The sequence below is a fragment of the Equus caballus genome, chromosome 25 (assembly GCF_041296265.1).
Source record: "Equus caballus isolate H_3958 breed thoroughbred chromosome 25, TB-T2T, whole genome shotgun sequence".
NCBI lineage: Eukaryota > Metazoa > Chordata > Mammalia > Perissodactyla > Equidae > Equus > Equus caballus.
In genome coordinates, this window is record NC_091708.1 from 47,606,304 (window position 1) to 47,624,732 (window position 18,429).

The 18,429-nt window shown below is 49.4% G+C and overlaps 1 protein-coding gene across 25 annotated transcripts in view; it reads left to right on the forward strand.

The window, feature by feature from the left end:
* EHMT1 (euchromatic histone lysine methyltransferase 1) overlaps positions 1–18,429 on the forward strand; it is a 198,176-nt gene that overhangs the window by 143,475 nt on the left and 36,272 nt on the right. For 23 of the 25 annotated variants that reach the window (XM_023629512.2, XM_070250534.1, XM_070250533.1 and 20 more), the window contains 6 exons: positions 5,608–5,751; positions 6,821–7,047; positions 8,245–8,418; positions 9,685–9,767; positions 11,031–11,137; positions 17,815–17,937. In XM_023629512.2, coding sequence (XP_023485280.2) covers positions 5,608–5,751; positions 6,821–7,047; positions 8,245–8,418; positions 9,685–9,767; positions 11,031–11,137; positions 17,815–17,937 — 858 coding nt within the window. Of the gene's footprint in view, positions 1–5,607; positions 5,752–6,820; positions 7,048–8,244; positions 8,419–9,684; positions 9,768–11,030; positions 11,138–14,560; positions 14,749–17,663; positions 17,767–17,814; positions 17,938–18,429 lie in introns of those variants that run through there. The other 2 variants (XR_011432335.1, XM_070250553.1) reach the window with 2 other exon arrangements.

Below are 18,429 nucleotides of genomic sequence, written 5' to 3' on the forward strand. Positions count from 1 at the left end.
CCTGGGGTCTGCAAGGTCAAAACTATTTTCATAATGGTACTAAAAAGTGAGGCTCCTCCTCACTTATTCTTTCACAAAGTGGACAGTGGCATTTTGTGCATTTAGAAGATCTGTATCACTCATGGAATTAACAATTTCCACAGTATTACAGAATCATTCAAAGTGCAAGGCCTGCCAGTGGGTTTTAATGTAACAGTACTAAAACTTTGTGGACACTGGCTTTGGATTTCACATTGCAATGAGTCTGTTTCAGCTATCACTTGTAGAGTTTTGATGTAGGGTCAGGGAAGAATGTCCAGTTATCTGCTCTGAATGCCAAAGCAGAGATAAGAATCCAGCCATCTTGTTAAACCAGATATTAAAGAGTTTTGTAGACAATCTAAAACAATGCCACTCTTCTTATACATATTATTTGTTTTGGAAAATAATTTTTTTATTAAAGTATGTTCTTTACCTTAACATGTGATAGGTTTACAGTCACTTGCTGCATAATGATGTTTCAGTCAAGGATGATATATATACAATGGTGGTCCCATGAGATTAGTCCCATAGAGCCTAGGTGTGCAGTGGGCTCTGCCATCTAGGTTGTGTAAGTGCACTCTGTGATGTTCACACAACGACGAAATAACCTAATGGCGCATCTCTCAGAACGTTTCCCTGTTGTTAAGTGATGCATGACTGTTTACTATTTTTAAATAAATTAATATTTAAAAGTTTAAAAATTTCCAATATGGTAAATATCAATAGATATACCCCACTTGAACAAAAGCTGTTTGGGACACTAAATACTTTTTAAGAATGTAAAAGAACCCTGAAACCAAAGAGTTTGAAAACCGCTGGGCTCTGTTTTCTTCATTCTCTTGTCCCTGTTCTGTTCAATTTTGGTTTAGTTTTAGCAGCTTTTCCCTGGTGTCCTTGTGCCCCGACCAGAAGGCAATCCTGGACCCCAGCTCGCAGGCAGCCCCATGACTCCCTTGGATTGAGAAGGGCACCCCTCTCCCAGCTCGCCTGCTCTTCTCATTCCCTCCTGCTGGGTGCCCAGTGAGGACCTCTTGGTATTTTGATGCCCTCCTGTCCTTGGGTCCATGAGACGCTGTCGGTCTTCCTTCTCCTCCCACCCAGAGACACCCGTGTCACGCACATCTCAGGGTTGCCTCCACCCACTTGCATCTTAGGTCTGTGGTCACTTGGTTTTATTGTAAATGTTGTTTGTGGGTTTTGGTTTTGCTGACTGGTTGCTCTGTCTGTTTTATGTGGGATTCCAGAAATTCTTAGGCCGCTGCTATTTTCCCAAGAATACTTGTCTTTTGATGTTCAGTCGGTCTCATCTTTAGCTGGTAGCAACCCTTTGAGAAACAAGCTCCCTTGTCTTTTTGTTTTCTTTTCCAGTCAGCTTTATTGAGGCACAATTCTCACACAGTAAAAGTCACCTTTTTTGGGTGTACTTCTGAGTTTTGACAAATGCATAGTCAGTCCTGTGACCACCAAGACGGTCAAGAGCCTGCTGTTGAGGTCTTGTGGTGCCTTTCTCTTGTCCTGTCTGCCACTGAGGGAAGAGTGTTGACTCCTCAGTCCCAGTCGTGGGTCTCTCCTTTCAGATCTCTCAGGTCAGACCCGTGTGCTTTGAGCCTCTGTCGTTAGGTGCACTCGCACGTCCTCTCAGGGAACTGGCTCCTGTAGTCTTATGCAGTTTCCCTGCACGTCCCCATGACACTCCTTGTTGTGAGATCCATTTGTCTGATGCTGAGATGGCTGCCTCACTGTCCTGTGAGTGCTGTCTCGTGGCTCTGATCCCACCCTTGGTTTAACCTGCCTCTGTCTTCATGCTCACAGGAGTTTCTGGAGACAGCACATGGCTGGGTTCTACTCTCTTACATGATCTGACATTCTCTTTTTTAATTGCTGTGTTTAGATCACTTCCATTTAGTGTAATTATTGATATAGCTGCATTGCAATCTAACATTTGAATAGTGTTAAGATTTATGCCATTTGTCACTCCTTTTTCTTCATGTTCTGCCTTTGGGATTGAATTTTTGTGATTCCAATTTATTCCACTATTGGCTTTATTATTTACATCTTTTTCTGATGTTTTTAGTGGCAGCACTGGGTTTGCAATATACATCTTTAATTTATCACAGTCTACTTCAATTGATATTATACCCCTTAACATATAGTGTAAGGATCTTTTGTCATGCGTTTTGATTTTGTGTATGCTGAAACCCCACAGTACATTGCTGCTGTTTTTGCTTTAAATGGTCAGTTATCCTTTAGACTTACGAAACATAACAGTAGTCTTTTCTTCACATTCATTTAGACCGTACTCAGAGAGCTTTATTGTTGGTTTAGGTCCAGACTTCCCTCTGGTATCACATTCCTTGTGCCTGAAGACCCTTCCATTATTATTTATATATTTATTTTCCCATAGCAAAAGTCTGCTAAGAATGAATTCTCTCAGCTTTTGTTAGAAAAAGTCCTTGTTTTGCCTTCGTTTTTGAAAGATAATTTTGTGGGTCTAGAATTCTCAGCACTTGAAGATGTCGCTCTGGTGGTGTTTCTGTAGTTTCTAGTGCGAAATTGGCTGTTGTTCTTGTCTTTGTTTCTCTGCAAATGATGTGAGTTTTTCTTGGTCTGGCTCCAAGATTCTCTGTTTGTCTTTGGGCTTCGATGTGGCCGTTTTTCGGTTTTCTTTTTTCTCTTTTAGTATTTATCCTCTTTGGGTTTCTCTGAGCTTCTTGGATTTTGATCTGAGATCTCGTTCTTCCTAGAAAGTTAGTTCTCACATGGTGGCTCTTTGCTCTTCAGCCTGTCCTTCCTTCTCCTTCTGGGGCTGCACTCACACATGTGTTAGGTCCTTTGATGTTGTGGATGTTCTGCTTTTTTTCCCTCTATTTTAGGTTTAGATTGTTTCTATCGACCTTTTTTCAAATTCAGTAATTTCTTTCTTCTTCCCTGTTGAGTATACTTAGGAGCCGATCAAAGGCATTTGTCAATTGCCGTATTTTTTTATTTCTAGCATTTCTATTTGACTTTGTAACATCCCCCCGATAGTACAACGTCTGGTCACCTGTGAGTCTGCTTCTGTTGACTGTTTTGTCTCTTGGCAGCAGGTTCAGACTCCTTCTGTGCAGGACTTCTTGACCACAGTACTGCTGATATTTTGGACCAAGTGATTCTTGGGGACAGGATGGGGTAGGGGGGCTGTCCTGTTCGTTGGTGGGTGTTTAGCAGCATCTCACCCCTACTTGTGCAGCCGTAGCTGTCTCTGATACTGACAGATAGCAGAGATAGCAGGTTGGCCTCCTGCCAGCCTCAGAATTCCTGGTGGTGCTCACACCAGCTCTTCTCTCTGGCTTTCCCAGCCCCTCCCCGGAGGCAGTTTCTCTGACCTCTTTTAGTTTTTCTTTATGATATTTTTCTCCGTACTTTAAATAATCTGCTTCCTTCTCTTATTTGTTGGCTTCCTGCTTTGAGATGTTGTTGTTGGTTTCTTCCTGTGCAGGAGACACTTTCCGTTTTTGTTCCCCTCCTCATTGCCCTGTCTGCAGGCTATGGGCCCTCATTGTTTTTGGTTAAAACAGCTGTTTGCGGTTTTCATAACATGCTACAGAAGTGTTCATGGCCGAACAGCAGTGTTCTTGGATTACATTTCCTTTCCTGAACAACTTTTTGTTCTCCTCAGAGTTAATAATTACCTGATTTCTCATTTTTTGTTTTCTTTCTACCTACTACAGATTCAGTCCCAAACTGAGAGGTTGCTTATTTTGTAGGTGTTTTCAGACACAGTGAGTCTCTCTGGGTCACATACTTTTTCATCTTGATGCTGTATAACCTTCAGTAGCTTCTTAAGAAAGGCTGCTGGGGAGATAAATGTCTGAGACTTTGTATTTTGAAAATGTTTCATCTCGTTTAGCTGACGCTCTGGCCAGTAAAGCACTCTGGGTTAGACTTGTTCCTTTTGAATGTTGAGATCCCTCTTCTGTTTTGGTTTTACTGCATGGGCCTGCGTTGTCCTCTCTGGGGACTTTTAGTCCCGTCCTCGCCCATGTCCTGGGCCTGGTGTCTGTTGGGACCTGTTTTCGCCCGTGTCCTGGGCCTGATGTCTGCTGGGACCTGTCTTCGCCCACGTCCTGGGCCTGATGTCTCCTGGGACACGTGTTTGGTTGTTCTGGGTTGCTGGTGCTCATCTCAGGAGCACAGACGTGCATATCCTTCACTTCTGGAAATATCACTTTAGTTCTTTCATCATTTGCTCCTCTTCCTTTTTTCTTTATTTTAGATCTCCTTGATGGAGCCTCCAGTTTTCTTATCTCTTCTCTGTTTTCCATATTTTTGACTTTTTGCTTTACTTTGAAAATTCCCTCTATTTTCCAGCATTTCTTTGGAAATTTTCATTTATTCTACCTTATTTCTAATTTCTGAGAGTTTGTTTTTGTTCCCTGAGTGTGTCTTCCTGATAGCTTCCTGTCCCAATTTCAGAGCTGTCATGAGGTCTGTTTCTCTAAGGGCATCAGCGACAGTGTTCCTCGCATGCTCTTCTCCCTCTGCCCCATCTCTGTGCTCCTCGGAGTTCTTCTCACATTGGCTTGTTTGCACTAGTTTCTGTCTTTCGTCTTAGCTTCTCCTGTGCAAGCACTTTTCTGGAGAGTGCAATCCTCGAGCAGGAGTTGGGTGAGGAAGATGGGACTGGGGTGTGCTGGCCACAGCTCTGTCCCTTAGTGCTCACTGACCCTCTGCATCCGCTGTGCTTGGTTAGGGGGAGGGCTGCATCAGCTGTGCAGTTGCTGAGCAGGAAGGGAGGCTCGGGGGCTGGCCCGGTGGCGCAGCGGTTAAATTTGCACGTTCTGCTTCTCGGCGGCCCGGGGTTCACTGGTTTGGATCCCGGGTGCGGACGTGGCACTGCTTGGCAGCCATGCTGTGGTAGGCGTCCCACATATAAAAAAGTAGAGGAAGATGGGCATGGATGTTAGCTCAGGGCCAGGCTTCCTCAGCAAAAAGAGGAGGACTGGCAGTAGTTAGCTGAGGGCTAATCTTCCTCAAAAAACAAACAAACAAACCAAAAAAAAACAAAAAAAAAAAAGGAAGGGAGGCTCATTGTCTGAGGCCTGAGGTGGGCTGCTGTCGGAAACACACCTGGGCTACCTGACAGGTGTAGGGACGAATCCCAGGCCCGTTGTCTGTGTGGCTACCTGTCAAGTCTTTGTGTAGTTGACCTCACTGGCATTTTGCTCTGGCTGCCCCGACCACTTGCGGTTCCATGGATTCACTGTGTGTTCCCCACTGCTGGTCTGTGACATCCTTTCTGTCCAGCCTGGGTTGTCCTGCCTGGCATATCTCCATGTTCTTCAGTACCCAGCCCAGAACCCAGCTTGCCTAGGATTCTTAGGTTCTCCTTGTTTTGCGAGGTTAACCACTTGCTCCTCTAACATTGTGCAGGCGTGGCTACCCTGTCACCCTGTCCTCTTTCAGTGGACGTGCAGAGGATGGTGCTCTGCCTTCCCTCTTTACATTCCCGACCCTACACAGGCACTTGAAGTCTGCCTTGGACTCACACTTGCTGAGCTCCCTGCCCACGGCTCTGTCGCTGACCCTGGTCTTATCTGATTGCAGCTGGGCAGGTGCACAAACAGCGTGGTCAAGCATGAGCTGATGCGCCCGTCCAGCAAGGCACCACTCTTGGTACTGTGTGAAGACCACCGGGGCCGGATGGTGAAGCACCAGTGCTGTCCCGGCTGCGGCTACTTCTGCACGGCGGTAAGTGCCCAGCTAGCCCAGCCAACCTTCGTGTCCTCGGCGAGGCACACCATCTGTTCATCTGTGCTCACTCCCTCTGCTGGCCAGCAAGCGTGGCAGACACGTCCCAGCAGCTCTGAAGTCTGGGGCCCACCTGGAGGTTTCTAGCTCTGCACAAGCCCTACCAGGGACAACTGGGGCATGTGAGGCAGCACCCTCGCTTCCCTTCCTGCTGCTCACTGTGTCTGAAAACACAGCGACCTCTGCTGGGCAGGGTGCACCTTGCCTCTGCTTCACCCTCATCTGCTCCTTCTCGGATTTTCTTCATCAGTTACTTCATTCCACGCTTACCTGTGCCCACCGGGGCCTAGGGCACCTTCCCTGTGGGACCCTGCAGTTCACTTGGCCTGCAGCTCAGGCACCCACCTCGGTCCAGACCTTCTCCAGGGATGTCTCCTTGGATTTCACACCTGTGTGCCCTCCCCCGTCTTGAACATCCTTTTTTTACCTCTGCTAAAGAAGGGGGAAGCTGCTGCTCTCTGTCCGTTGGCCTCTGGCTTCCTGCGAGAATGTGCTGATCTCAGGGCTTCTCACACTCTCGAGCTTCCCTTTCTGCCAGTGAGGGTTCTTTCCTCATGTCATCAGGGGTTTGCCTGAAAGGCCACAGGGATGTTTGGTGTCCTCTGCAGAGCACTGTTGACAGCGCCTTCCTCCCATGCTCTGTTCTGAGATTCTGTTTTCTGTCTGTCCTCCCTGGGTCCTCCTTGGGACCTGGTCTTCTGTACAGCCTCTCCCCTGGTTAGGACAGATGAGGAGTGAGGCCTCGGCCTCCTTGGGGCACGGGGTGTGGGGGGCAGTCAGGTAACCTCTCCCTGCTTTACCTTCTCTGTCTGAGACAGGGAGACATGTACGCACTTTGTAAAGTCCACGCAGATGTAGGGCGGTGGTCTTCTCCTCAGCTGGCTGGCAACCGAGACCCTGACTGGCCTCTGGCCTCCCACCCCCATCCATGCTCACTGATGTGCCTGGTTTACTTTTCTGCATATTAGCCCAAATTTTAAAAAGTGATTTCTTCTCTTCCCATTTTTAGGGTAATTTTATGGAATGTCAGCCTGAGAGCAGCATCTCACATCGTTTCCACAAAGACTGTGCCTCTCGAGTCAATAATGCCAGCTATTGTCCCCACTGTGGGGAGGAGACCTCCAAGGCCAAAGAGGTGACGATCGCGAAAGCAGACACGACCTCCACCGTGACGCTGGCCCCAGGGCAGGAGAAGAGCGCCGTGGCAGAGGGCAGAGCTGACACCACCACGGGCAGGTACGGTGTCCTGCTGAGCCTCACATCATTCCCCTGAGGATGTGGCTGTTTAATTGTTGTTGATTGCTGCTGTTTCATCCAAAAGTCTCCCTGCTGACTTGGGCTCACTGTGATTTCTGACGCTTAAGACGCGCTGAAATTCACACACTCGTTGCCGTTTGTGCAGAGGCCGCTTTCTGCAGCAGTTTGCTTTTGCCTGTTTTTGAGCCATGTCACCGGACCCTAATTGATGTGGCATTACAGTATTTTCTGTCAGTGGCACAGTGCTCCCATAGGGAGCTGTTTGTCTGCAACTTGGACTCCTGTGAACATGTCTGTATACATCTAAACAAGTTGTATCTGTCTGTACACACTTGTAACTCCATGTATGTGTCCATATACATCTATACATCTATGTGCATACATGTATAATATGAAACATTAGCGTGAGCTGCTACAGTTTGCTATTACTGCATTAGGTTTTGAAGGCACTAGCTGAAAAAGTGACCTAAAAGAAAAGGATTCACATTGGAAACATAATTTTCTTCCTAAAAGAATTTGGTAGAAATAGCTGAAAAACTTGTAGAGCTAAAAGGAGTCAGTAAGAGATCAGATAATGCAGAGATATCGGAAGTCACTTGCCTTGTGCCCTACCAGAAGTATGCAGCTAGAAAATGAAATGATGAAAGAGAGCCTTTCAAAACAGCAACAAAACCCACAACTACCAGGAAAAAACAATTAACGCTTATCACACTAATATAAAGAAAACTGTAAAACTTCACTGAAAGTCAGACTTGAGCAGTAGGCATAGCAGAATTGAATATTGGAAGGGTGTCTGTTCCTTCATATTACTGTATCTTAATCATATTAATGTATAAATTTAATGCACTTTGAATCAGAATTCCGATGGATTTCCTTCTGTTGGGAAGGGCAGCGGACTTATTGATAGATTTAACCTGATTTAACCTGATTTTGAAATTCACAAAAGCAAATTTGAGCACGTGGCCCAGAAGTCCTGGAGAAGCTGCCCATGTTTTGAATGTCAGTATTCTGGGAATTTGATTCTGAATCCGGACTCTTTGATAAGTGAGAGCTCAGTCCTCTCCCTCTCAGAAGACGGCTCCAAATGAGTCATGGTTTGTTCTCATTGGTCCCACACGAAGGGAGGTTTCTCATGTCTCTAAAACCCTTCGTTTCGTTTCTTTCCTCCTCCTGAAGCACTGCTGGACCACTGCTCTCAGAGGATGACCAGCCGCAGAGCACGGCTCCCCCGGTGCCTGAGGGCTTCGAGCACGTGGGGCCAGCCGGGCTGGTGAGGCCAGCCCCTGGCCTTTCCCAGGGACCAGGGAAGGAGACCCTGGAGAGCGCCCTCATTGCTCTGGACTCGGAAAAGTAAGCACTGGCCTGCGTGTTCAGACCTGGCTCAGGGCTCCGGCTCGTTTGCGTCTCCATACCGGGCCTCTTCCCTTCCACACATTTCTTTTCCTCCTGTGCTCTCTCCATACCTGTATAAGCCAACTGCTGGGTCGTTTATGTGTGTGTCCTTCTGTCCCCCATGGCTTCCAGTACTTGCCAAGGTCTTGCTTCCTAGGTGCCTGCACCCTGTCAAGGGTGTGGGGTCTCCCTCCAGGGCGCCAGGCATCCCAGGAGATCGCTGTAGCATTTTTCATCCTTTTCATTAACATTGTTCATCAGGACGATTCATGTATTTTTATATTATTTTGGAAAGTTATTGCAAGTTATTGTCCATTATAGTGGACAAAAGGTGACCTCTTTGAAGTCATCAGTGAGGACAAACATCCCCCCGATACTGCTGACCATGGCATTGACCTCAGGGCATTAGGACAGATGCAGCTCGGCCAGTCCCTCATCTGTGAAAGGAAGGCTTGGACCAAGTGGCCCCACAGGTTTACCCACCATCTCCCAAATCCTGCAGCCCGACTGGTGGTTCTGTGGGAGGCAGGGCCCAGTGTCCCTGACCCATGAGCAGGCAGGTGTCCTCTTGCCAGGGACACCACGGCCCCCTCAGGGACGCCGAGCAGCCCAGCGCATCAGGCCTCGGGCCAGGCCATGTGTCCCCTCCCTCAGGATTGTGCGCCATGTTGCTCTTTTGCTTTGCTGGAAGTTCTAGTGTTGGGACACATTTCTGAGTTCTCTGTAGTGTTTTCTCTGTCAGTCTACAGCCTCGTCTCTGGCCCTGTTCTTACATTGACTCTTCTGTCCCCTGTGCTGCTCACCAGGCCCAGACTCTGTGCTACTGAAGGGGTGGGGGCAGCTGACTGTAGTTGTGCTGCCTTGACACCTCGGGGCCTCCCTTGCCCTCACTACAGGGAAGTGGTTCGCTCTGTGCCCCGAGTTGGTTGTGTCGTCACAGTATACTGGAGCCTCAGGAGCCGTTCTCCTGTTGTGGATGAAGAAGACAGTTCCTCATCTTTGTTGTTTTTCCTGTGGGATGCTTCAAGCCTGGGGGACGTTGGTGCCCTTGACCTTGACAAATTGGCAGGTGGCCGTCATCCAGGCCCTGCCAGCCTGCGTGCGTGTGTGTGTGTGTGTGAGTATGTGTGTGTGTGAGTGTGTGTGTGTGTGTGGCTGCGGGTGGGCCTGGATCCAGGGTGAGGGGAGCCTGCTGGCCACAGCTGTGCTGTGCTTTCCCCGCAGACCCAAGAAGCTTCGCTTCCACCCGAAGCAGCTGTACTTCTCCGCCAGGCAAGGGGAGCTGCAGAAGGTGCTCCTCATGCTGGGTAAGTGGGCTGTCGCTTCCATGGGGTCCCTGCCAGCCTGTGTGGCCCCCAGGAGCAGGTGTTGGTTGGTCACTCTTTGCTTGTGAGATCCGTCTCATTTTCTCTGTTTATCTGTCTCTAATTTCTGTGATCTGTGTAAATAGGTTGCCCAGTGGTGTTCAACCTATTTATGATGTTCATATTCAGTTATTTGTGGTAGTAGAAATATTCTCTATGAATTTCTCATTTTTTTTAAAAAGAAATTACGTACATGATTATTAAATTAAGAAAAAATGTAAATTCAAAGAAAATCAAAATTAATGAGCTGGGGCCTGTTGTGCTATATGATGATGTGGATGCAGGTGTCTCTAGAAGAAGCGACTGTGTGAACAGAGTAGGATGCAGTTAAATTACACTTAAATTTGGAGCCCACTTTTGTATTTGTATTTTATAGTAGATAAACCACTTGGTGTAGATTTCCGATATCCAAACATGTGCTCGTCAGATCTTCCCAGCTTCATCTTGTGCTGAAGAAAGGGTAGTAATTTCATTCCGAGTTCACAGCTCTAGGCTTGATTTCTCTGGGTTGGAAAGGGTGATTAAAAACCCCTTTACTTGGCAGTAAGTCAAGAAAGAAGCTTAACGGTTTGTGCTAAAAAAAAAAAAAAAAAAAAGAAAAGTTTTATTTAATATTGACCAGAATGGTGATTTTCCTCATTTTCCGCATAGACTCTGGGTGGTGCTGAGGTTGGCCGGCTGCTCCAGGGCTGGATACTTGGCTGAGTGTCCCCGTCAAGCCTGCTGAGAGCCTCTCTCCCAAGCCGTGCTTCTCTTAGGGCCATGCCCTGGAGGCACCTGCTCCCTCGGAGCCTCTGTCCTCTGAGGTCGGCGTGCACAGTGGTCCCTCCACCCAACACTCAGGGCCTCAGGAGGCTGTGACCAGGACGCATGAAAACACAGAGGGAGCCCCAGAGAAATGACTAGAGTCCCGAGTTAGACCAGAGAAGGGAAGCGTTTGTGTTGTTAGGTGATTTCCGACAACAGCCTTACCTACTGAATCCACGTGACACGAGGATGCTTCCTTTTGAATCTTACTGGCGAAATTGGGGCTTGGTTCATCCACTGGACACAGGATGGTGTGTGATGATCCTTCACGGCTCCAGCGTTGGCTGTTGGTTCAAGTTGGTTGTCCATGTCTGTCTCTTGTCAGCCTTTCTAACCATCCTGCAGTGGTGGGAATCAGTGGCTGCCTCTGAAATAACTGGTAAAACTGTTTGTTCACAGTTGATGGCATCGACCCCAACTTCAAGATGGAGCACCAGAACAAGCGCTCCCCACTGCACGCCGCGGCAGAGGCCGGCCACGTGGACATCTGCCACATGCTGATTCAGGTCGGGCAGCGCCCCTCTCCACAGAGCTCCACCTGCTCTCTCGTGTCTTCATCAGTGTAAAATAGCTCAAAATTTGTATTTCTGAGAGCTAAAGAGTTGAACACTGCTCAGAGGCTTCAGTGGAAACCAGCATACCTGTCCCTGCCGTCCTGGCACATCCTGGTGCCTGCTGCCTTGCCCTCGGCAGGCCCTCTGGCCTTTCCCACTGTTGGAACATAACATGCTGCTGAGGCAGCGTTTCCCGATAGGTGGTTTCCACTGCTGGTGTCGTTACTGATTTCCTCGTGTGGAAGGGCCTAGCCCAGGCGCACACTTCCCTCTCCCCGCTCCTCGTTGATTGCGTCACCTTTGCGTTTAAGTCAGCGGTGAGAATTTGCCCTGCTGACGACCACGTCAGTGGTTTCTGAGCTGAGACGTGCAGCATTCGTGGCTGTCTTGTGCTTCTGTTGGCTGAGGGGAGTCTGCACCCTGCTCATTCCTCTTACCCTCTGAGCAGAGTGGGAGGCTTGTCTCCGTTTCACACATGAGGTGCCCTGTGCCCCCTGGAAAGCCCTGGCTTGTGCTCGCTCCACCAGCACTCTTTGGGACGTCCCTGACGCCTGTGTTCACGGGGCCCGCGTGTCCTGGAGGCCACACTTTAAGTCTGATCCTTCGCGTGTGGTCCATTCTTGATCTTGGAGACCTCAGGAAACTTCTTTGACCTGCTGGTCTGACAGTTCGTCTCTGTGCATCATGGTCTTTTTTAACCCCCAGGGCACGTGGCTGCCTTTCAGCGTAGACACCCCATCCCTCGATGTCGGGGGGCTTTCTCGTCTGGTTGCCTGGATGCCGTCTTCCTGTCCATCTGCCCAGCTCTCCCTGGGTACCTGCTGTTCAGACGTCGTGCCTGTGGGCCTGGCGCTCTGGGCTCCTGCTTCTCTCTGCCATGTCTCGTCTCTTCATCTTTCCGTTCTGTGTTCTAGGTAGTGTTCTCAGGTTGCCCTGCCCGCTCCTCTGGGGGATTTTCAGTCTGTGCTGCCACATTTTGAAACCAAGCCCTTTCTTCCTCCTGAGAGTTCCTTTTCTATAGTCTCTTGTTATTCCCTTGTTTCTCTGAAAATGTTACCCACAGCAGTTTTGAAGTTTTATGCTGCTCTGTTTGTTTTGGTCTTTCTTATTTAAAGATTTCCACAAATGCTTGATGATTCCTGTTTGTTTCTGTTTAAAGTGAAGGACTAAAGTGCTGGCAGTAGGTTCTAGGTTGGAGGGCCTTGTCAACGGCTGGTCTTCACTGTTGGGGGTCTGCAGGGACGGCTCTTTGTTGGGCCCAGACATTGCTGTGTGGACACATGTGTGCAGCTGTCACTGCGTGTGCCTCTGTTGGCGCCATGGAGTGGAAATGGCTGACCATCTCCTGTTCCCAGCCCTTCTTTCCCCCAACTCCTCTCTGTCTCCCATTTTGTGTCACAACTGCTGCCATCGAGTCACTGTCTGCCTGGAATATTTTCTTCATCCTTTTGTTCTCACCTTTGCTGGAAGAGGAAGCAGCTGTGTTGACAGAGTAGGATGCAATGAGATTTAAATTTGGAGCCCACTTTTGCATTTGTATTTTGTAGTAGATACATGTATTGGTGTAGATTTCTAATATCCGAAAGTGTACTTGTCTGATCCTTCCCAGCTTCCGCTTAGCCTGAAGACCCTTCGTTTTGGACATACCTCTTTTAAACAGTGCATAGCTAGATTTTAAAAAGCTCAGTCTGACAGTCTTGGTATTTTAATAGGAACCTTTAGTCTAGTTAATACTTACTGTAATTTCTGACATTTGAATTTCTCATGTCTTATATTATGGTTTTGATTCCCAGCCTTTTAAGACAAATATTTCTTTTTCACTCCCTTTTGTTGTCTCCTTTTGGGTTGATTTTTGTTTTAATTGTCTTGTTTCTTTTCTCGTTATTCTCTTGCAAGTTACATACTTCTCTTTCTTGCCCCCAGAGGTCACTGTGGTTCTAACATGCAAACATTCCTTACAGGCTGGAGACTGATGAGATCCTCATGGAGCGAGCTTCCGAGGCGATTGCAAGAGGGTCCTGGAGGCTGAGGGAGGGAGAGTGTTGGCATGAGAAGACTTTGAGCGGTTTTGGTGGGGAGGCCCACAGAGGCCTGCAGGCGCAAGTTCAGGGGAGAAGCTAAAAGGATTTGGAGATAGCAGATGGGGAGTGCTCAGACTGAGCACACGGGCATCTGTTCTCAGTAGTGACCGTGGCGAGGATGACTGACCAGACAGAGGACAAGCTCATTGAGGGAGGAGGTCAGGAGACTGGCTGGCGGGATCATTGGTATGGACATGAGGCAGTGTTGGAGGAAGTGACCTTGGGGAGCTGGTGTTCTGAGGGGCTCGGGAGAACAGTATTGAGAGGACTGTGGTGCGGCCGGACTCCAGCGACGTCCCGTTCTCCTCCTGGCGCTGAGAAGTCGAGGAGGGCATGCGTGTGGTTTCTGCTTTTGCTGAGGGTGGACCATAGGGTCCAGTACACTGTGGGATTGTTGCAGGACGGAGACGAGGCAGGAGATGGGGACGGAGGGGTGTGCAGAGCCCCAAGGCTCCCCTGGTGTCTGTGTGCTGTGGGGCTGTGGTGGGGGAGCAGGGGAGTGGCAGCCCGGTGGCTCTTGGCTCTTGGAGATGGTGTGCAGGCTTCTCGGGACGTGCTTTTTCTCAGTCTGGAATTCTGGGTTGCCAGTTGTTTTGTCTCCCTTCCTGAAAGGGGCAGTCCCGCTGTCTCCTGACCTCAGTGTTCCTTTGGACCTCAGCTTGTCACTCCTTTGAAAGGACCTGTTTTCTCTTTGTTTTTGTTGAGTTCTTTTTGTAGGGGAAGATTCACCCTAAGCTAACATCTGCTGCTGGTCTTCCTCCCGTTCTTTCGCCCCAAAGCCCCAGCACATAGTTATGTATAGTTTTAAGTTCTTCTGGTTCTTCTGTGTGAGCAGCTGCCACAGCATGGTGCTGACAGACGAGTGGTGTGGTTCCATGCCTGAGAACTGAACTTAGGCTGCTGAAGCAGAGCACGCCGAACTCTAACCACCAGGCCATTAGGGCTGGCTCAGCTTTTTTTTTTTTTTTTACATTAAAATGTGTGTGTGTGTGTGTATGATGCATACAGAGAAGTCCTTAAAATGTAAACATCTGTTAACAGATGATTATAAAGGTAGTAAACCTTACTGCCAGGTCGGGACATAGTTCTGCTTGCTCCCCAGAAACACTGTGTGTACCTTCCCCAGAGGGAGCCACTCTCTGGGCTTTATTGTGGCAAGCACATCTCTGCGTTTCTGAATCGTTTTACCACTGTGTGAGCGTCTTCCAACAGTACGGCTTAGCTTTGTCTGCCTTGAAACTTTATGCTCCTTGAGTCACACAGTGTGAACCCTTTTGTGTCTACCTTCTTTCAGTCAAAGACCAAAAAACCTGATGAGTGCGTGCAGACCCTGGGGAAACCGCGTGCGGTGTGTGGTCTGGTCAGTGGCACCGATGTCCCTTTCCTGCTTCTGCCCACGGGCTGTGGTTGTGTAAGATGCTGTCATGGAGAAAGCTGGGCGAAGGGAACGAGGGAGCGCCGTGTTCTGTTTTGCAACCTCTTGTGAGTCTTAAACTATTACAAAATACAATGTTATATATTTTGAAAAAAAATCCCTTTTATATACATAGGCATTCTGTGTGATCTGCACTGACGTCTGTCCACCGCCTGGAGGTCTGACTGGCCTGGCACCACTTCAGATTAGATCCTGAGCCTGATGTTTTAATTTGATGACCCAGGCTGCAAACGCCCTGAGCGTGAGGGCCTGCGGTTGTGTGTCTTTTTCTTCCCCCAGAACCCAAGCAGCTCTCCTGGATCCCCCCAGGGAGAGGGAGGGAGCGGGGGCATTTCTTGTCTGCCCTGAGCCCAGGGTGCTGTTCCCTGGAGGCTGACTTGTGTGTCCAGGCCGTCTCCCTCACAGCCCTGCACTGGGCCGGCTCTGGCTTCATGATCTCTCCCCAGCCCCAAGGCAGCACTGGAACTGCCTCCGATGTCACCAGCCACACACCCTCACTCGCTCTTGGCTCTTGGCCCACTGGGTCTGTGATAGTTCTCTCCCAGCAGGGACGCCTGTGAGGGTGGCTGTGATGCTGCTTCGTCCTGTGTAGTGTTCATCCCGAGGGCCTGCTGAAAGCAGCTCTCTTGTTTCATTCGGCCACCGGCTCCTGCAGCGCGCTGGACCCTGCCACATGGGCCATTTGAATTCAAATGGCAAAATTAAAGGAAAGGAAGGATGTGCTCCTTGGGCACTCAGCTGCGTTTTGACTGCTCACTGGCCATGTGGTCAGAGTGGCTGTGCTGTTCACAGATGGAGAACATCCCGCATCGGTGGGTCAGCCCCAGACTTCGGCGACACTGGGTCGTCTGTGGTCTGTGTGTCCCTGCCACTGGTTGCTCACGGCAGCTGTCTGTCCTGGGCCCGGGGCTTGTCTTCCCCAGAGATTACTGCTGTGACTTCTCCTGCCGCTGGGCTTCTGTCTGCCCATCCTGCGCCTCCCTCTGCGGCGCAGCACAGGACAGCCGCTGCCTGGGCTTCGCGTGGTAGCGTTTGCTGCTGTGTCTGGGCTTTCCGTCCCGGCTACTTCACTTTGAACGACAGCATGCTGTGAGCCTGGCAGGCATTTTCTGGTAGAAAAAGGCACATTTTCTAGTACAGAGCCTGGAGGGGAGGGACAGAGCGATGCCTGCTGCACTGACCCCCTGGAGCTCGAGGACCTGCTGTGGGCTGCACACACCCCGCACACCTCTCCAGGGGCCTGCTCGGTGTCCAGCACTCCCGCCGTGGACCTGTGTCAGGTCCGTCCTGCTGGACGCACTGGGCCTTTTCCCTTGAAGACCTGTCTCCCTGTGCTCTCCATGCTCTGGTGGAAATCCCGCTGGTCCCGGGGCAGCCTCCTGGTTTGACTCTCTTCTCCACCTCCCCCTGTTCTCCAGGTTCTCAGAAATTGGGTGTCTCTGTCTCTGGGACGCCCTGCGCTTTCCTGCTCATGGCCACTTTCCTCGGGGGCTCTCCTGGAATCCGTCCTGGGTTGTCTGTGTGTCCCTCCAGCGGGCCTCTGTGCTTGTGTGTAGAGCTCTGAGTTGAGACGAACACACTGAGTGTGCTTGTGGGGCCGCCCAAAGCAGTCCTCACACCTACACCCCAAGTCTCAGGGAAGGCCTGGTCCCCCAACCCCTGACCTTCAGGCACTGCCCATCCTTTGGCTCTGCTCTGCGCCCTTGCAGACTGGGCCCTGTCCAGTGGCTGCCCAGCGTGGTGCTGCCCCCACCTCCCAGACTATCCTCTGGGTTGGCTTATGGCCACTGTCCTCGAGCCTGCTGTAGCTGCCCACCCCCCGCAGCCTTTGTTCTTTGACTGAGATTCCCAGGGGTCAAGGAGGAGCATTGCCAAGTGCGTGTGCCCAGTTTGTGGGCAGCGCCTGGCCTTCACCTGCAGAAGATACGTCTTGCTCCGTGCAGCCCGGGCTGAGTGTGGCCCAACTCCACACTGGCCTCATGAGCGCTGTGTGAACCCCTCACTTTGCACCCTATCTCGAGTGGTGTTTTCATTTGTTAAGATTGGCTGCTGTGGAATCCTGGCTTGGCTTTGCCCTCATATTGGGCCACTGACCTTGGCTTTGAGTTTTGTGTGTTAAGAGTCGACGTTGCATCCCCTGCCCCCATTTTCTGCCTTAAGGCTCCAGCCCATTTGACCTCTGACTACAGCTCTGGCCCAGTGGCTGTGCCCTGTGAGTTGAGGAGGCAACTCTGAAATCGTTGCGTCTCCTCAGAGCTCCCTGGACCCTCTGATCCCAGGTTTCCATGTGCACCATTCTCTCTCTCTTTAAAGCTTTCTTACTTAATTGTGTTACTTTTATTTCTTAATTGCAAATAGTGAAAACAGTACTGTTTTCCGATATTCCATAGTAAATATTTCTTTTATAAACTAAATATTAGCTCTTTGGACGTCAGTCTAAGAAGTCAGACGTTTTCTCCCCTATGGGGAAAGATTTCAACTGCCAGACAGCTGGTTTGCTTTTAGCACACAACCCGTGTTCAAGTTGGGACTTCTGACATTTTAAACAGACAGAAGTTTACCCATGTAAGCCTGCTAGCTCGCCCGTGTTTCAAGTACACACTCTACTGGGAAAACTAAAGATTGCTCCAAAATACGTACCACTAGAAATTAGTTTTTGTTCTGTTTATTTTGGCAAACATGAAAATAGCTGGAGACAGAGGCCACTCGGGCTACTGAGCCAGGGTGTCCTGCGGTCCCTGCAGGCCGGGTCTCTGCCTGCCTCTGGGCTGGCCCTGCTGAGGGGCCCCCATTGCACCCCTTTTTTGCCTTGTCTAGAAGGTTATCACCTTCTTTCTTGTTTCTAAAGGTGTTGTCACTAATGTGGTGTAAACATTTCCTATCAAATTAATTTAGAAATAGAAAATGCTCTTCTTGAACTAAAGCTTTGATAGTAATAGAATGATCATGTCTTTGAATTCAGTTTTGGAAGACTCGGACATAGCTGGTCGACAGAGACAATTGGACGTAGCTCGTGAGGTCTTTCCGAGTGTCTGAAGCCCGCGAACACTTCCTCACTGGGTGTCGGCTGCAGCAGCAGCTCCACACGCCTCAACTGTCCCTTGTCTCCCTAGGCGGGAGCAAATATTGACACCTGCTCAGAAGACCAGAGGACCCCACTGATGGAGGCGGCAGAAAACAACCATTTAGACGCGGTGAAGTACCTCCTCAAGGCAGGGGCCCTCGTGGATCCTAAGGTACGCTCACTGCTCAGAATCACAGTCTTGTTTTGTGTAGAAATTTTTCCTAGAGATGAACCAGGGGCCATCAAACATCCACCTGGTTGTCTGGGAGTAACTAGTTCACCTTGCTTGGTTACTGCTTTACTTGTAGAAAATGCTGGTGACACTGGGTCCACTGTGCCTGACAGTAGACAAAGCACCTCGTCAGGGGTGTGCCACACAGAGGCTTTTAGGTCCCTTCACTCTCTACTTTCCTGCTCCTGTCTTCTACCTGGAGCAATTAGGCAAAAAGGGAAATAGAAGGCATCCAAATTGGAAAGGAAGAAGTAAAATGATCTCTGTTCACAGACAACGTGATCTTATATGTAGAAAACCGTAGAGAATCCTCAAAAAAATTGTTAGAACTAATAAATGCCTTCAGGAAAGTTGTAAGATACAAACTTGGTACAGAAATCACACTGTGATGAACTTTCCAAAAAGGAAATTAAGACAACAGTTCCATTTACA